This window comes from Panthera onca, chromosome B4, assembly GCF_046562875.1.
Source record: "Panthera onca isolate mPanOnc1 chromosome B4, mPanOnc1 haplotype 2, whole genome shotgun sequence".
Classification (NCBI taxonomy): domain Eukaryota; kingdom Metazoa; phylum Chordata; class Mammalia; order Carnivora; family Felidae; genus Panthera; species Panthera onca.
This window is the reverse complement of record NC_138345.1, coordinates 94,550,164-94,563,789: the sequence shown is the minus strand read 5'-3', so window position 1 is coordinate 94,563,789 and position 13,626 is coordinate 94,550,164. Positions and strand designations below refer to the sequence as shown.

The window sequence follows — 13,626 nt, the reverse complement described above, 5'->3', positions numbered from 1 at the left end:
TGGAAAGGAATAACTGTACCCTGACTTGAGACAGTTCAGTTCCAGTTGACCTAAGGGTCGATTTTTCTGTAGACTAATACCTACAATGTCTTAGTTAAAAGACTGAGCCATGCATTGAAAATGCTGGTTTGCCAATGCTACAGGAGGAATACAGCCATATACTATACTTAATTCCAACAGGAAATACCTGTCATATGTGATTTCTTTTTAAATGACCAAGTACAAAATACTTTATCTAATGAAAACAACTTTGTTCATTCATTAATCTTTGTATACTCTTAATAATTAACACAACCATTTTACACACATAAAGACGTTAATTAAGTATCTGATACCAATAAAAAACTATATTTCAAACATTAACCCATTCCATATCTTAACCCAATTACAATTTCACATTTGCAGGGTAAAAAATTACAGCAGATTTTAGAAGTCCATATAGCTGATTATACTGTAAAATAATTGCCATTCTCCTTCATAAATAACCTTAGCTTCTCAAGTATCATTTTTCTCCATTCCATATCTACTTTCTGCTGTGATAAATTGTGGGCTTTAAAAAGAAAACAAAGCAAGTTCTTTGCAGTTACTCTATAGAGATAAGGGTAGCTTTAAAATAACTAGACATTTTCATGGTAAAGACTGCCAGAACAGTGAAAGTAGGTTTCATACTAAAACACAGGCTAAATGAAACAAATTACTAGCTAATAACATCCCCTCAACAATTAGAATGAACATGTGTGGATAAATAAGCAACACCTCTTTTATGCAATGTAAAGCTTTTTAAAAAATATTTTCTACATGACTACAGGAAAAGTGCTAATATCTATATGCAATTAATAATTTTATTTACTAATTCTGTATTAACAAAGTGGCACCCCACAGCAAAAGAGGAAGGAAGAATAAAGTAGATGGAAACTATATTTGTCTAACAAAATAAGTTCCTCCCTCTGCTAACCTTCAAAATAAATTTGAACAATAAAGTGGTCTGATGAACTATTCTGATACCTATCAAAATTTTGCTTTTTATTATACTGGGAAAGGGTCCCAAATCAAATAACTGATTTTTATTTGAAGCTGCTTAAGATCCTCAGTGAGCATACTGTCTCCTCCAGTTACTTTATTTCTGTAATCTTTGGTGGGAATTTATATCCCTTTTAACACTCCCCTTCTATTAAGAGAGATGAGACATCAGTCTCTGACATTAATCAGATAATAAAATCTTAGAAAATGAGAGATAATAAAATCTTATTAATATTTAACAGTGTGGACAATTAATTTGAAAAAAATTGGAAGATTTTATTACTTAGTTTTATAAAAATTTTATGTGATAATCATAGCTAACATTTATTGAGCGCTTACTATGCGCCAGGCACTGTGCTAAGCGCTATAAAAGCATTACCGTACTTAAAAAGAAATTCAATCTTATATTTGGAAAAAGCATTGAACTGTGAGTCAAAAACATATGTTCTATATCCAGACTGAGCTAAAGTGAAAGAAGAAATACGTGCTAAACAAAGAGAACATTTCACAAATTGTTATGGTCTTTCATTAATAAAAAAGCCAAAAAACACAAACAAAACAATCCACTCAACTGACCAAACAAAAAATGTTCTAACTTCCTCTAACTGAAAACCCAGAGAATGTCTATCATTTATTTGCTTAGCAAAATTTTCTTCAAAAAACACTGTACTAACAAAGGAATGTACAGATACAAAAGATGTAAAAATAAATTTCAATCTATCCTATATCCAGATAACAACAAATTTTGAATTAGGTCTGAAATAATAAGTTTTGCTATGTGAGTGAAATAAGGAAAACTGAAAATTAAAAATCTTTTCTTTTAAATCCTAGAACTGACCCACAAGGGCAGCACTGGTTGTTCTTTACTTGGTAGTTATTTTTGTCTTAAATCAAGTATCCCAGAATAAATACAAAATTCTTACTTTGTTGCCCGTATAAACTTGCCCCAAACTGAGACAGCTGACCTGACGTAGATGGTGATGCCAGCATCTAGAAACAAATTAATTATATTAGAGCGTAAAGAAAGTACACAGAGCAATGCATTTACACTTTACAAATCTATACAATATATCATAATGGGAGAGTCAAAACACATTTCTCATTCTTCAAAACATCACAAAACAAATATTACATAATGAATTCCATGTTTCTAGAGAAAATATCACAACTGGATGAAATCAAAATGTACCTATAAAACCAATTTCTGATTACTACAAGTTTTGTTTCAAGTTACTCCAAATAAAACTACAGCAGCATCATTATTTCACTTAAAACAAACACAAAAACAAAAAACTAGGCTAACAAAACCATGAAGGCAACATCTCAAAAAGTCAGCCTCTATACATTTGTCAGTGAAATTACTTGATTCTTAGATAATATACTAAGCTAAATTCTAAATTCAGTTTATTAAAAGTTGAAAGTAAAATTACCTAAGTAGGAAAGTTTTATATTTTGTAAGAATATTTCCTAACATTTATATTTGCAAATAGTTGATGTGTATCAAATGGGTAGAAAAATGTAACAAACACGCATAGAATCATATAGTAAGTGGGCAGAGGGCCTAATACCAAAGGACAAGTCAAAATTACTTACATAGACTTGTAAGTATATCTAACTTATAAGTTACATATACAAAATACTTACATATACATATACGTATACTACATATACTATATATAGACATAGTATATAATGTATACAGTGAGTGAGTGATGTGACTTTGGCACTTATCAACGTCTTTCGATTTATTGCATCAGTGTCATTTTTTCCTAGTAGAATATAAATTCTTTGAAGGCATGTTATATTCATGGAACATGTTATATATATTCATTTTTTATTTCCTCACAGAGACTGGGCACTGCATGTGGCAGTGCTATACACAAAGTAGATAAAATGAGTAAATAAAAATGTGTACACTTAAGTGTATGTTTGTGTATTCTCTTATATTAAGCAACCACCAAAATAATTTAACTATATAAACCTTGGGCCATATCATCTTAAGAGTTACACTCTAGTAGAAGAAAATGAATTATACACCTAATTATACTCTAAGGTACAATGCAGTAAATGCTCTGAAGTATCACCAGAGGAAGATAACTCTAAATGAGGGTGAGGTAACAGGAATATTTTATAGAGCAGTAACATCTGATGTGGGTACAGATGAAGGATCTTCCAGGCTGAGAATACGCAGTGAGTAAAAGTATGATGAAAGTTAGTGACAGGATTAGAATACAAACAAAATAAAAAACACCAGTGATTTCATAACATGTAATTAGTGAAGGGAGGTAGGGCTTATACGTCTATGCGCATTTGGGCATACACAGAAGAATGGAAAATAAAAGAATATGCTGGGGCCAGATGACTACCACCTATGACAACAAAGAGAAAAAATAATATTAAACAAGGAAGTGACTTGATCAAACTGTGCCCTAGGATGATAATTCCAACAGCAAAAATGTATGGAGACCTAAGTTACTAAGCCAGAAGAGCAGAAGTGGGACTATAAAAGAGAGGCACTCTGGGGCAGAAGCAACTGCTGAAATGGTTGAGGTTTAGAGAAAAGGAAGAGGGTAAAGAGTCACCAGACAGGGAACTATCAGGCCACTCTGGTATCCAGTGAAGAACTGTGCTGGTATCGACTACATTAGGGGAATCAGAAGTAGAAATACTTACATAGAGAATTTACAATGCACATTTCATGCTATTTTCATGTCAAAATTCTGAGGTGTTCAAATTATTCAAAAATTCACAAAAACTTTCATACAATAGTTTTAAACTAATGATATACATCACTCTCCTGAGGTAAGGCTGAGTAACACACTACTCAGAAAATAGTATTTAAATATAGAAAAAAAATTTTTTACAAAGCCTCAAACCTTATAAATATTCCTTCTCAAATCCAGAGGGTACACCATCTAACCAATCAAACTAAAAGAATATGCATTTTATGCCTGATCAAGTTCTTTTGTTAGATACCATCATCATTACTGTTGCCAACTAACTGGAAATATTTTAAGCACCTTAAAAGGCTCATTTCCAAATTACAAAAAAAAAAAAAAAAAAAAAAAAAAAAAAATCAAAGAAAATGTGTAACATATAATAAAGCTTTAGTTGGTGACAGAAGATAAAAGGCTTATATAAAATCTTTAAAATCATGATTTTCTGTTATCAATGTACAAATAAAAGTAAAAGAATAGTTTCCAAAAGCTTCAAATATAAGAGATCGGAAAATATGAATACATGTCTCAGAATGATCCACAATGTGAACATTTTAGAAGGACCTCTTAAAAATTTTACTTTTCCCAGAAATTTGTTTACTAAATATAAAATTATGTTTACTAAATACATAACTCCAAAGAGACATTTTCGTCCACTTTCTCACAAAGTTTACATACCCACAGAAATTACAGATGTGCCAAGATATCAGCCCTCACAACAGCAGGAGGCTGAGGGAGGGAGGCACAGCATGAAGGTAGAGAGGGACATGGCTCCCTGAGTCAAGTACTGGAGACCAAGAGCAGTAGGGTGACCCATTTACCAGTGTGACATAATAAATATTACCATTTTCTCTATGTGTGAGAGAACATGAAGAAAGTTAGCACTAACGATACTCTACAGGAATAGGAAAGTAGTTTTATTAAACTTAAGAGTTTATAACCTTCAAAACATCCATGTAAAATAAGCATTAATTAGCTATGCAAACAGATATTAAAATGACTGCCTCAAAACATCAAAAATACAAATGTTTGATTTCTTATCAAACTGGTCCCTAATGGTATGTATTTTTAAACTCTGAGAGCATGCTTCATGAAATATGTCAGTGCTAAAAATGTATTAACACACAATAAAGGAACGTGAATGGATAGAAATGCTATTTATAAGGGCAAAGAAAATGTGTAAGAAATGTACCATGGCACAGCAAGAACTACAATTAACAGACAACAGAAAACTTACATATATTTTAAATGCTGAAAGTTAATAATATAAATTTCTTAGAAAAATGTGAAACTTTCGATCAATAGGCACATTACAGTAGGGAATGCAACATAAGCCCAGCTTTGGAGTCAGAAAAAAAAATCTAGGTTTGAATCCTGGTTCTGTCACTTACCTATGGGAGAGCCGGGCCTTTGTTTCTTTCCTGTAAGATGGAAGTAACACTACCTACCTCATAGAGTTGAAGTGAAGATTAAATGAGATAAGATATGGCACATAGTAAGTGCTCAGTAAATGGTAGCAACTGCTGCTAATAATCTAATTTTCCTCCTAATGCAGGACTCCCTTTAACAGCAGGCAGAGGGTCATTCAGCCTTTGGGGAACTTATTGAAAGGTACCCTACATTTATATTAATTTTTGTCTAAGAAGCTAAAGAAAGAAGTTCATCATCACAAATCAGGCAAAATAAGAACTTATGTTCACAGATGGGGGAAATGGTAGAAAAAAATTAAATGTCACACAATCAGTAGAATGCTGAAACCAACAAGGTTACCATGTTCCCAGTCCAAAACCATCATTTCAATCAGTCTTTCTCATTTTTCAGTCTATAAAACACACTGCAGTCAAACAACAACAAAAACCAGGAAGCAGCTAGAAGAAATAGTAATGTGATTTAATTATTTCCGTGACCCAACAAAAAGCCCATTTAATCCTTTATTATATACAATGTTAAGAAAATCGATAGACACCGTATTTAAAAGATACAGTTGTATTTACTAGATACAACTCTGAAATCCATGACCAAAAAAAGTCTAAAAATTTTTTGTTTTAAAAATATATATGAAAATAGATAGATAGTTAAAAATTTAATAATAAACAAATGTGGCTCCTGCCAGTAATCCATTACAACACAAAGGTGTTAATTATTCTCTGCTTCTCAACAGTGACCACCTCTCCATTATTCCCTTCAATAAATGTACCTTCACTCACAAAACATATTAAACACTAAAATCAGTTTTGTCAAGAATTTATTTTCTAATAACAAATGTCTTCAAAATGCAAGAAATTTTGGTTAAATAAAAATTCCCTGGGGCGCCTGGGTGGCGCAGTCGGTTAAGCGTCCGACTTCAGCCAGGTCACGATCTCGCGGTCCGTGAGTTCGAGCCCCGCGTCAGGCTCTGGGCTGATGGCTCGGAGCCTGGAGCCTGTTTCCAATTCTGTGTCTCCCTCCCTCTCTGCCCCTCCCCCGTTCATGCTCTGTCTCTCTCTGTCCCAAAAATAAATTAAAAAAAAAAAAAAAAAAAAAAAAGTTGGAAAAAAAAAAAATTAAAAAATTCCCTGATCACAAAAGCAATTAAAAATTGAAACAAGTTTTTAAATATCCTTAAAAAAATTCACTGTATAACATACGTAAAGGTATGGACAGAACAGTTCCTAACATGCTGCTATTAATCCAGCACAAAAGTAACAAAGAAGTATAACTTTGACTATATATCTACAAACAGGAAAAAAACATAACAGAAAAGAAGTTCTCAACCTATGACAGAATCTGAAGAACATTTTAAAATTAAAAACAGTACGGTTTAAAAAATGAAACCACTGAAGTCAGAGCGAAATCTAGCAAACAGACACAAAAAGAAAAACTGTAAAAAGATAACACAAAAGACCAAAATAAGAAGGAAGAAGAGAGGGAATAATCAGAAAAACTTAAAATAGCCAATAAGTCACAGGACCTTGTACCTTATGAATCAGATAAAAACAAGTTATGGGTTTACTAGTTATTTCAAATAATTTTGACTAAAACATTAAGTTTTACAAAGCACTGTTGGGGGCGCCCGGGTGGCTCAGTTGGTTGAGTGTCCGACTCTTGACTGCAGCTCAGTTCATGATCCCAGGGTCAGGGGATTGAGCCCTACGTTGGGCTCTGTGCTGAGTGTGGAGCCTACTTTGGATTCTCTCTCTCTCACTCCCTTTGCCTGTCCCCTGCTTGCACGCTCTTTCTCAAATAAAAAAAATATTAAAAAGAGCATTTACAAAAAGTATAATGCATGCTACAAGAGTCAATGTAAATTCCTACAGAACATTTAATATTCAAATTCAAAGTATGGCAATGAACATCTTAATATTATCTGAATTTTAGACGAGAGCCAAATATATAGGAAGGCATATGACTAATTCAAAAAATGTTCACATTTCTAAAAGGTTTTTAAATATCCATTTCTAAATAGTTTTCTATGAAGTTTGAATTAATTATATAGTTCTACAGCAATTACTTCAATACTCCCTCAGAGACTGGCTATTCTTCCATGAAAAACAAAGCTTCCTTACTAGTATGTAGAAATAAAATATCATTTTCTAACTATGAATTTTTTTAACATTAAAAAAATATTTTTTAATGTTTATTTATTTTTGAGAGAGAGAAAGAGAGCACAAGCAGGGGAGGGGCAGAGAGAGAGGGAGACATAGGGTCTGAAGCAGGCCTGAAGCAGTCTGATAGCACAGAGCCTGATGTAGGGCTCAAATCCATAAACTGTGAGATCATGACCTGAGCTGAAGTCAGATGCCTAACTGAGCCATCCAGGCACCCCTCCATGAATTTTTATTATTATTATTGAGATGAAACATTTTGTGATTCTTTTTGTACATATATCACAATTTGATATATCTTGTAAGTATATCATTTTAACCCCCCCCCTTAATAATAGGCTTTTATCTTTAAAATATGGAGTTTGAAGATTATGTGACTGCCCATGAATGTAAAGGGTTTTAGAGCATTCCCTTCAAATGGTTTGATATTTAATTCCAGTTTCTTTAGAGTATAGTCTGATTTATTTATTATTTACTTAATTTAACTCTATCAGGTTATCACTGTCATAAAAATTTCACACATTTATACACATTCATATTTTCAATTAAAGTTTTAAAGGTGATTTTTGAGTTTTTTTAGCTAATAATATCTGCAAATAATCTTAACTGCTATTTTTCAATATCAACTCCTTTCCCTCCCTTTCTTTAACAAAAACTCACTGACAGCCTACTAACTCATATGCATTATTATATATGTGTTCTAAGAACACAGCAGTAAACTAGACCTAAATTCTAATGGAGTAGAGAGGATAATAAACAATTAATGAAGATGTATTTCAGATACAGAGATGCTATGATTATGAAAGTGCAAGAAAAAATCTTGAAGGATACAGTGGGAGTAGTACTGATAGTATACACAAAGCTACTTAGGCAAAGAGAGACGGCCTCTTCTCAGGGAAGGCATTTTAGTAGATACAGTGACAGATGATAGACAGAACCATGTGAAGATCCGAAAAACAAACAAAACAAAACAAAACAAAACAAAACAAAACAAAACAAAAAAAAGGACACCAAGGTCTTCGGGTAGAAAGGAATGTGAGTGTAATTAATGAACTGGACAGTCAGCCAAGCAGGACTCCAACATGTAGTTAATACTAATAATGATGATGACAACAATAATTTATTTTATAATAATACAAGTTTATAAATAGGTTTTAATGAAATACTGGTTATTAATTGGTCTGAAAGAAATCCTAGCAGCCATAATTACTGTAGGCTAACACAAGTACAAAAGCTAGGTATGAGTTCAAAATGGTTGCTGTTTGTCAAAATAAGAAAGTGGCCTACTCTTATCAGTTTTAAGAGCTTTTTAAAAAGGAACAGGTGTCACATTTCTTGTCTTTACAGCATATATTAAAGCAAGGGAAAAGGAGTTCCCGTGAGTTTGTGCTTCTAAAATGATTATGCTTAAGAATTATCAATTGAGTGCACAGACTCACAGGACTAGAAAATAGACTAGCAATTCAAATACAAATATATTTAAACAACAATAACTCTAAGCTGTTTAGATTATATTATCCCTAAAGAGCTGTCTATTGACATCTTATATGAATGTTTTTCATCTTCCATAATGTCCCCAAATAGAAAATAATTTTTTAAAAAAGAAAATAATTATAATAAAAAAGAAACCAAGCCCATATCTACCTCTAATTTATTTAATCTTATGAAAACGCTTAAATAACATATCTGTAATATTTATAAAATGGTGTTTATACATCAAAATAGCAAATTCAGCATTCTATACAAAGACATATCCATACACAAGCATCTCTTGAAATAAAAGGCCTTGGAAAATAAGTAGTCCTGAAGAACTACTTAGCAATTTAATTAGTACACAATCACATAAAGAACAGCTTCCCAAATACTTCTACAACCATGCATATGATACTTACATTTTATACTATATGGATAGGGTACATTAGGACTTTTTTTAAAAAAAATTTTAACATTTATTTATTCCCGAGAGACAGAGCATGAGCAGGGGAGGGGCAGAGAGGGAGGGAGACACAGAATCTGAAGCAGGCTCCAGGCTCCAAGCCATCAGCACAGAGCCCTACACGAGGCTCGAACTCACAAACCGTGAGATCGTGACCTGAGCTGAAGTCGGCACTGGATCGACTTAGCCACCCAGCCGCCCCAGGACTTTTTTAAATAAATGGCATACAGATTCACTCAATCACTGGTCAGTTTTTCTTTATCATAAACAAGAATTTGAAATTATTTTCTCGCTGTTCCCAGAGAGAAAAAAATTACAAAATTATCTCATCTATTTGTTACGTTGTTACGTTTAAAAGCTTTCTCCTCAATAGTTTTATAGTAAAATAATTGTTATTTGCAGATGATATACATAACTATGTAAAAAACCCAAGACAATCAAATGGAATAATAATATTATTATTGTTCATATTAGTAGCAAAATTTATTTAATATTTACTATCTGGTCTTCTGAAAGTTTTGCATATGTTTATTCATTCAATCCTTATAGCCACCTATGAATCATATACTGTTATTCCTATCTTATAGATGAAAAAACTGAGACACAAAGAGACTAACTTGCCCAAGGACACCTGGTTAGTAAATCATGTGAGTGAGATATAAAATCATACAGTAGGACTTGCAGAGCCCCTGTTCCCAAACAACAAAAACTAGTAAGAGTTTTGTAAGGTAGTTGGTTATAAAATAAATACAAACTATTCTATCAGTAAAAACCAATGAGAAAAATGTAACAAAAATGGCAACCATAAAACCCTACTTATTAAAAAATGGCATCAGAACAATAGAAGACAGACACCAGACTTCTAAAAGAAGGTAACCATAGGCATAAATGTGCAATAGTCAAAAATATTTTATAAAGAAGGATGTGAAAGACCTTACCTGACTAAGATGTGAAAATTGTCTATAAAGCTACAGCAATTCAACTATGTTGCAGTTCTGCCACAGAATCAGCATGAGAAACAGAACAAGAGTTTAGAAACAGGCCCAATCAGACATTAATACATATGCAGGGAGGATTTCAATTAGCCTTAAATGAATGGTCTAACTCAGGGTTGGGCAGATTCCTGCCTGCAGGCCAAATCCAGCACAAAGCTTATTATCTGTAGGGTGTGTGAACTAAAAAAAACTTTTTTTTTACTTTTTAAATAGTTATATAAATACCTACATAATATTCTTTATTTAGCCTCTTGGCCTATAAACCCTAAAATATTTACTATCTGGTCCTTTATGGGAAAGTTTTCTAACCTGTGATCTAAATTATAAATGGTGTTGGGACAACTGGATATTGGATAACCTGAAAGGGTGGGAGGAGTGCTGGGTGGAGATCTAGGCACCAATATTCACACTTCAAACTAAAATATATTTCTAAGGGAGCTAAGTTACATGTGAATAATGAAGCACAAAAATGCCAGAAGAAAATAGCTGGAAAAAGTCTAAGTATGATCTCAAAAACATAAAAGCATAAAAATAAAAACACTGAGGAGTCAAATTCAGTAATGATGATAGATATTTTTACATTTAAAAACCATTCCCTAAACTGTAAGCCAAAAAAACTGGGAAAGTATTTGTAATGGAGCACAATGGAGAACACTAACAAATAAACAAGACTTACCATCTCAATAGAGAAATAGAAAATGGGACAAAAATAGGTAATCCACAAAGGAAGAAATACAAATGGCCAGTAACTACGTGGAAAAGACATGTTACCATGTGTGTTTGAGTGTGTGCATGCCTATGTGTGTAAATTTAACAATGTCTTAATATATTTTAAGACAGTAAGTTTCTTCTGTATACTGCAAAGACTTAGAGGTAAGTAACAGCTGGTATTTTTGAGGGCATGGAAAGTGTTGCTCAGAGTAAAAACTGGTACAAACTTTCTAGTGGAAAATATGTTAATATGTTCGAGATTTACATGATAACATTTTTAAAGTAAAAATATTTAATGTATTAAATCAAAATTTTAGCAGAAAATTATTCCTGATCAGCAAAATTATGGGTAATTTTTCTTCTCCCTTCTCATGCATGTTTTTAAAAATCTGTATAATACCTCTGGTACTATTTTGTTATTAAAAAAAGTATCAGCAACAGTAGAAATTTGTCCCAGCTTAAAGGAGAAAAAAACAGAGGCTTGGAGAAGTCCTTGGTAACAGGCAAAGCCAAGATCCAAACACATATAAGTGTTAGGCTTTAGAGCCTAATTTCTTATGTCTTATTACCTTCCTAATTAAAAAAAAAAGTTTTCTAAAGCAAATCATTGTGTTATTTTTGTGACAAACGACTAAACAGGAATGGTAACCAACATATGTGAGTGTATTTAATAATGGTGACTAAAAACCTCGGATATACAGTATTTCTGTTCTCTGGAAGACATACATCTTTGTCATTCTCTGTACATATTTTATTCCAGATTTGTTTGAAAGCTTCATATCTTCCTAATCAGAATGAGTGCTTTTCTTCAATAAGTAATATTCTACTACCATTTTTTTTCATCAGACTTAACTTTCCCTATACAATCATAGTAATATACACGTGGATTAGTGTTACAGTTTTTGCAACCAACATTAGCCGGAAGATATTCCAAATTCTTCAACTACAAGACCAAGACATAAACATAGAAACTTAAGTAAAACGTAACTCAATTATAATTTATATCCAAGAGCAAACAGAAGAGCAGTAAAGTAACAGAAAATTAATGAGATGACACTATTCTATCAGCTCTTAAACTGCACACTAATTATGAAGTCACCACATATTTTGAAAAGAGTCCTAATAACACAACTGACACACTGTTGCCAAAATGACACAATTTTCAAACAAAAATAAAGGGGAGTCGCATCAAAATAGGAGGGGGTAAAAACTGATTGTAAGACACAGGAATTAATTTACTAATGGTCGACTTTAATGAAAAATGAGAGCATTTCTTACAGATCTTAGAATTTTATCAGTGCTTTAAATATCAGTAACAATCCCATTAGGTTATTAACTAGAATAGATTGTTATATAGGTAGGGAAATTAGGAATAGCCAAGTTTATAAAGGGTTGAAAAGAGAAAAAGGGTGGGTGGGTACAAATACAAAAATGCAACTGGTTTGACTACTGTAGTATATAGTGTATAATTTAAAGAGGCTTACTAGAATTTGAAAACAACAATTAATTGATTTAAAAATATTTTATCAATTTGCTAACTATGACTTGGCTGTGTGAAATCCTTTCATTCCAAACGGGATTACTGAACTACTAGCCTTCCAAAGCACTTAATTCACACCTCTATAACATAACATCTATGTTCGAATACAGTTCTTCCAAAATTTTTCTGTAGTAGCATCTCTACGGATGAACAGAGGAGATACTCTTACTAACTGAAGCTTAGGGTTACACCCTGAAGATTAAAGAGCAAAGGTAAGGTTTCACTAAATCTTGCCATTACATCTTTAAATCTGTGCAAATCTGCTTTCTACTCTATGTGTATATTTTAATATTAAAACAAGTTACTTCACAAGTTAAAAAAACTGATAATCTAGAATACCATGTTTACCAGAGGATTTTGAGTACTTCCTACCACAGTATTACCATATCCCAACTTAAGAATTATAGGACATTTTATCTCCCATTAGAATGTAAGCTCCCATAGGCCATTGCATCCCCAGGGGGTAGCACTGGGCCTAAAATACAGTCACTCGATTAAAGACGGTATTTTGCAATTCATATACTATTTTTCAGGAACCAGAAGGACACAGACATACACTGGTAAGTAAACACAATATAACTGATTAACTTACATCTTTTTCTGACCGATGTGGAAACATAGAAGACTGGCTGTAGTACATGTTTTCATCATGGTAGTCACTGTCGACCCCCTCTACAAACTTCTTTCTTGAAGCACCAAACATGCTGTTTGTCACCTAAACAAAAATATTGCTTTTATCAAGAGTAATATTTTAGAAAATGTCATGCTTTACCAAACTCCTATGAGGAAAAAAGAAAATGAAGGAAGCAATGCTAAGATAAAGAAACAGATTGACTACAGAAGGGCTAACAGGGCATGTGAAAAAGTCGGAAATCTGACTATAAAATTACAGTATTAAATTTTTGCTTCCAGGCACATAAAATAAGAGGAGAAATTTAATAAAGCCAATCTTATGCAATAATTCCACTTACTTTAAAAGAAATAGACATCACTTATTCTTGAAAAATTACAACCCAATATATACTTTCCCATACAAAGATTGTTTTTAAATTCAACTTTGGGCTTAGTTATTAAAAATCTTCACATCCATCTTCAATCTTATTGTCTCTGTCATCACTGTATC

At 32.6% G+C, this 13,626-nt stretch overlaps 1 protein-coding gene across 4 annotated transcripts in view; it reads right to left on the bottom strand.

Annotated features, from left to right (window-relative positions):
- CNOT2 (CCR4-NOT transcription complex subunit 2) overlaps positions 1 to 13,626 on the bottom strand; it is a 130,453-nt gene that overhangs the window by 32,345 nt on the left and 84,482 nt on the right. For 3 of the 4 annotated variants that reach the window (XM_060656985.3, XM_060656984.3, XM_078449675.2), the window contains exons 3-4: positions 13,096 to 13,218; positions 1,944 to 2,010 (exon numbers count right to left, since the gene is read on the bottom strand). In XM_060656985.3, coding sequence (XP_060512968.1) covers positions 1,944 to 2,010; positions 13,096 to 13,218 — 190 coding nt within the window. Of the gene's footprint in view, positions 1 to 1,943; positions 2,011 to 13,095; positions 13,219 to 13,626 lie in introns of those variants that run through there. The other variant, XM_060656987.3, reaches the window with a different exon arrangement.